We start from the raw sequence: 6,240 nt of genomic DNA on the forward strand, positions 1-6,240 counted from the left end.
CTTTTAATAGGTCAACGCAACACAAGAGATAAGGCTGTCGTTTTCACAATGAAGGTGACAATGCACCCATTTAGGCATTATCTGAACAGGCTTTGTTGCTTACAAAGTCCATTGTGTGCGTTTCAATAGAAATACAGCATGAATATTAGTGCAACAACTGAACGCATCAAATATGGGATAACATATGGTACATTTTTGGTACATTTTATCAGCATTGATGTAAATCCATTGTCCACCTGACTTCCATAGCTCCATGTCAGAGTTAAATGCTGATCATATCTGCACTGGAGCTTCAGGTGGGTAGCCGGTTTTCTCCTGCAGAGGCCTCCACACGCAGCCCTGCCAGGAGGCTCTCTGCAAACACACAGACCCAGCTCCCGGTCATAACCACGGTAGTCCTCTGCATTTTGGCACACCTGCAGGGAAACAACGAACGCGGGCTTGACTACCTGTAAGGTCTCTCATTAATTCCTCTAAATCAACACAATTATGAAATCATTGCAGAGCAAAAGTCACAGGAAGCTGGTTATGGTTACTTATTAACTGGAGTTATTAAGCTCATAGGCTTGTCAGGTTCATGGGATGAAGGGCAAAGACATCCAGGTTGAACTCATCACCCTCAGCAATCTCAGACTGAGTGTTTACTTCGTCTGTTCTGTAAACAGGTCACAGTTGTTGCATATCTTCTGTATGAGTTTCCTGTCTCATATCCTTTTGCAAAAGATAGACCGACGACCTTCCGCCTAGTTCCTCTTTAGTGCATCTAAGTGAGAAAGGCCCTATCACAGGTAGAAGTATTTACCTCATCTTTGCAGTGTCGCGACCACTGGAGCTGGTCCAAGCAGTCCCCATATTGTGTGCGAGATTTTCCATCTCTGCAGACGCTGTACAGATGCTCCACACACATTTCCCCGTCACTGGTGGGTTGATATCCGATTGTGCACAGGCAGCGGCCGTCAGTGCTCTACAAGGGGGATAATAAATGGTTCAATATGTGGGGTGTTTCTCTTTGATGTGCCCAACTTTCAATTACTGTGACTACTTTCAACATTACAACAACTTCTTCACTTTATCATTTTCTAATTTTTTGTTGCAATAGATATTAGAGTCAGCTCTTTCTCACTTCTTTCAGGGAGCTGTTGGGATACTAATAACTTACCCAGTGTCTCTGTTTACCCCTTGCCAATAAATTGCATACAGAAACTGGGCTGTATGTTACAATCCACCATTGTTTACCCTAAAACTACATTTGGTTGAAGTTATCAGGGTTGTAGTTATATTTTTCTTCCCAAACGTCCAATTCACCTTGAGGCTAGACTGTCTGTGTTACCTTGCAATTACAACAACACAAATTAATGTACCATCCCATGCATTTTTTCTGACATCAGGGGTGACATGAGAGACCTCACAGTGGCGAAATGTGCATGCTGCCCCCCGAGGAAGACGTGTTTGGTTGCTCTGCTCTTCTATGCGGGCTTTTTCTTTTTACGGTGTGTTTTCTTTTTGCCTTCTCTACAAAATGCCATGCACTGATAACACACAACAGGCAGGCATTACTGAACGTCCGTAGCTTGCACAATCACCTGGATTTTACCACTGTTTTTTTTTTTGTTTTTGTTTTTTTACCATTTGGCTGGGAAAATTTTGCGTGTCGACTAAGATTCTCAGAAACTTCTACAGCTCCGTTGTTGAAAGCATCCTGACCAGCTGCATCACCATGTGGTGTGGCAGCACTGAGGCTATGCACCGCAGACGCCTGCAGAGAGGGGTCAGGACTGCTGAGAAGATCACCAGGATCTGACTGCCCTATCAGCATCACTAAGGATGCCACTCACCCCCAACACGGACTGTTCACACTCAGGATGGAGGTACAGCAGTATAAAATGCAGGAAAACCCATTTCAGAACCATAAACTCACACTAAGGACACTTTAAAACACTAGAGAAGCACAATGAACCTTTTATATTCCATATTTACGAAGTTTTTTATTTCTTTAACTTATTTTTATTGTATATACTCTTTTTATGCACTTTTGCTGGCAACCTGAGTGGACACCAGAGTAAGAATATAATTGTACATAGAAACATGTTTTAGTACATATGACAATAAACTTTTGAATTAAATTGAATTGAAAATGAAAATACAAATCTGTGAAAGGGAGAATGGTTAAGGCTAACAAGGTGTTCTTTTCCCTTTTTATTTATCTTTTGGGTGATACTCAGTGTTGATGTTATGTTAAACATACATTTTACAATTGTGGTCCAAGCATTTCCAGATGGTTTCTTCAGACCATAGCAAGTTCTTTTAATAGGTTTTTGGGGACTTAGCCTGACCTAGAGGTTTTCTTTACAAAATAATGGGTTATGTTTTCATGGGAAATGGAGGAGATTTCCTCATTGAGAACTCAGCTGGGGTGATTCTTACAGTCTCTCTGGTGTTGCCATTGCGGCCTCTTGGCTGCCCCGGCAGACTGGTTTACGTCTTCGTTTTTTCAGCAACCATGGGAAAGAATTGTTAGCTTTTTTGTAACATTACCACTGTACTGTATTTTATTGCTATTTTGACTGTGCTATTGTATATAAATAGTGCTTTGGAAATTATTATTTTTTGCACACTTTTTTTGCATCCTTGTACAAGAAAATTGCTTCGATCTATCACCTCTCTGACCCACAATCTGAGTCAAGCTAAAGGTTACAAATGTGTAAACTTAAGAAACCTGAATGCTGCAACTGAATCAAAAAGTGTTTCAGCAAAGTTTAGCTCATACTTCTGCAACCAGGTTATTGATGTGTTTGCTTCATCAGTTAAATTGAACAGAATAAATATAGCATTAAAGCAGGAAAAATATTTAAAAATATTTGGAAAGCTCTCATTTCAGAAAAACCTGCCATTTTAATAGGCATGTGTTAAATGTTCAGATCCGTTCAGATCCGCTGAGAGTATTCAGTGAGCGCCCCATGCATTGCTGGCTTTTTATGTATTGCAATCGTGTTCATCAACAAAAAGTTTCTCCCACAGACATTCTAGCCAAATCTCATTCCCTTGATCCTGAGCTGATGAGAAGAGAGATCAACACCTATGCAACTGCAGCCACCTGGGAAACTAGATCCTTCTGTACAGTAATACTATCTGGAACTATCTTGGCTTGAAGCTACAGATTGTTTATCGTCTAATATTTCTGAGTGACAGTCAGGAAGCTTTTCAGTTCACTCAATTCACGTGGAAAGATCAACAAAGTACAAGAGGAGACACAAAAAAAAAAAAAGAGTTATAGCTTTTATAATTTAAAGCGTTCCCTTTAAAAGTAAGTACCGGGTTGCTTTAGATAAGCACACTTGAAGTGTGTAGTTCTACAATCTGCAGGGATTACTGTGTTGATCCTTGTACTTTGTACAAATACTTGAACAACAAACTTGGGAACAACACCTGAAAACGCTGTCCCTTCCCTGGACAAATGCAGACATCCTGGCCAGGCAGAGGCTGCAGAGCACCAGGACCACAGGCCGAGGGGGAAGGCAAGCCTGGTCGAGGGCAGTAGTGGTGTGGAGGACACTTCAGACAGCTTTCTTCGGACACAGCTCCCACCGCTGGCCCATATGTGCCCTTAGGACAAGGGAGGGGACTGAAGCTGGCTGGAGGACAGTAGAAACCTAATATGTGCAAAGACATTACCCTCTGTCTCACCTTTTGATGTTACTGTCATGGTAAAAAGAAAAAAAATAGAGTGTAGCTGGGGTAGCTTACCTGGCTGGCAGTGCAGACTTCCCTTGTTTGATTGACTGCTGTTCCTTTCAGTGGCCATTGCACTGAGCACCGCAGCGAAAAGCCATCCAAACCGCATGCATCTGCACAGCTGCATCCTCTTTTCTCAAATACTGACCTGCTGAAGATAATTTCTCATGATAAACTGTGTTTTAAACACGTACGCTTGTAATAATTCATCCAGGGTCCTTGTTTGAAAATAAAATAAAAATCGGATGTAATGCTCAGTAAGGGCATACTTCATTACAGTCCTCCGTTCTCTACAGATGACTATGCGGCAGGCTTAGTTAGTCTGCATAACTTTCAGTGGGTAGCTGAATGATTTATAAGGCCAGTGAGGTTAGGTGACAGTGACAGTAAAGTGACTGCTCAGAGAGAAAAGCAGCAGAGGGAAAGAAAGAGTACCTGCCTGTGGCTGGAAGATCACCTTACAGCATGCGTTTTTCTCAATCCCTCCATGGTCCTGATTAATGATTTGGCTCCCAATGTGAGTCAACACTGCTTTGCTTTACTTGGTCTCTGTTTTACGAAATTAACCACTGGGCTCTATCCACAAGTTCAGTTCAATTCAGGTCAGTGCTTTTATGTAGGGGCAAGTTGACAACAAATAGAGTAGACAGGCAGCAAAAGCTCTGTAATTTGCACTTTTAGGGAAATGAACACAGGTAAACACAGGAGCGCTTGACAAGGAGCGCTTTCGATGGGAAAGAAAAACAAAGACATTATGCATTCTGATAATAGTTGCTCTATCAATGGATTCATCCAGGGAAGAAACACGGCTAAACACAGAAGAACTGGGCCAAGACTTCTTTCTTGGGAATAAAATATATATATATATATATTTAGTTAATGCAAGAAATGACTAATTCACTGGCTTCATTCATGGATTAAACAGTGCTAAATATAGAATCAATGGGGCAGAAGGACTTCCTGTTGAACAATGCCAAACGGCCGCATCCAAGAAAGAGACACGGTTCCTTCTGCTCTGTTCTACAGATGTTTTCAGAGGAAGACGTGGCGAACATTCAGCGTTAAAAAGCCATTTCAGAAAACAAAATTTGCGTGAAGCTACCTACAAATGAAATAAAAATCATTGCATTTGTAGCTAAAAGCTCAAAGGTCCATAGCGTGACAAAATGCTCTTTGAATGTATGAGCTAATTCTGTCTGCGTGCACCGCAATCAAAACTGTTCAAACAAGCAAATAATCAATTTGTTACGGATATAGACTGTTTTGTAAAATCGTTGCAACACTTTGATTGGTAGTTGCTTTGACCCTAATATCTACATGTCTGTGCAATAATCAGTGTCAAAGGGTTGCCCTTTGCTCCATAGTAAAATCTCAGCAAGAAAAAAAAAAGCATGGATCATTGATATGAAGCACTGTTAGTTGGCCAGTCATTTCAACACTTAGATAATAACTTGTATTATGTAACATTTTCATTATATATAAAGTCTGTCTTGCATTCAGCAGACCAGCTGTGAGTAGTAAGTTTTCTTTTTTGAATAAATCGCGCTGTCACAGGCCGAGTAGGCCGACAGCCAACTTAGCGGCAATGACAAACAGTCAACAGGCCTGTTTTCGTGCACACTCGCCAAGGTCTTACTAAACTCTGTTATTGTAGTGAAATAAATGTGAGACTTTGGATACCTGGAATAACCCACATCAGGGATTTCATCACGGTAGCCATGGACATTGACCCCGCAGTGACGATCTGCAGCTTATCTAACTGAACCGGACTCAACTTTCACCCACATCTTCATGTTGGCTGCGGAAAAACCGACCGTAGAAATAAACAGAGTGAATCACGCGTAGTATTAAAAAAAAAAAAAAAAAACACTTTACGAGCCGTAGATTAATTCACTTCTTTAATGAAAGAGGCAGATGTAATCAGCTGCTCTTGCTCTGGGGAGCAGATAACACAACGCATGACATTCAGAGCTGTTTGAGCAGGTCTAAAGCTCAATAAGGCTGATTGCTGCTCAGCTTAAAAGCCATGGAAGATAAAGGAAAAATGCTGTAAATTCTACAACCTGCACCGCTTAATAAACCCAGGGAGCACAGAGACATTTAAATATTTTCTTTGAATTTGTGCCTCTTTTACATTTGGTTTTTCATGATATGAAGAGGCTAAATGAATAGTTGATTAAGCTGTGCTGATCAGTGCAATCATCACAATGTAAACATATTGGAATCCAGTAAAAAGAAAAGTAACTTCTCTGACTCTAAAAGTGATGCATCCTCAATAACGGAACATTATCTGAAGTTAGTTTTTACCAACAATTCTCTGAAATTAAGCGCTGTGATGGTTGAGCAGCAGATAATATCATTGTGACCTCACACAGAGTGTTTGTGAGAGCGTGTATAGTGTGTTTGATAATCATTGTGACCCTCCACGTGTTGACTGTTGACACAGGCAGAGTTTGGGCAGCCTCTCTGATAACAAGGACCTTTATAAGTCGGAAACGAGAAGTCCGT

General features: G+C 41.0%; 1 protein-coding gene across 1 annotated transcript in view; it reads right to left on the reverse strand.

The window, feature by feature from the left end:
* Positions 1-3,880, reverse strand: part of si:dkey-103g5.4 — a 36,355-nt gene extending 32,475 nt beyond the window's left edge. Inside the window, exons 1-4 of the mRNA XM_036150142.1 lie at positions 3,745-3,880; positions 3,427-3,650; positions 803-964; positions 237-416 (exon numbers count right to left, since the gene is read on the reverse strand). Of these exons, the coding sequence (XP_036006035.1) occupies positions 237-416; positions 803-964; positions 3,427-3,650; positions 3,745-3,859 (681 nt within the window). The 5' untranslated portion in view covers positions 3,860-3,880. The remainder of the gene's footprint in view (positions 1-236; positions 417-802; positions 965-3,426; positions 3,651-3,744) is intronic.
* Positions 3,881-6,240: the final 2,360 nt, after the last annotated feature.

This window comes from Fundulus heteroclitus, chromosome 18, assembly GCF_011125445.2.
Source record: "Fundulus heteroclitus isolate FHET01 chromosome 18, MU-UCD_Fhet_4.1, whole genome shotgun sequence".
NCBI lineage: Eukaryota > Metazoa > Chordata > Actinopteri > Cyprinodontiformes > Fundulidae > Fundulus > Fundulus heteroclitus.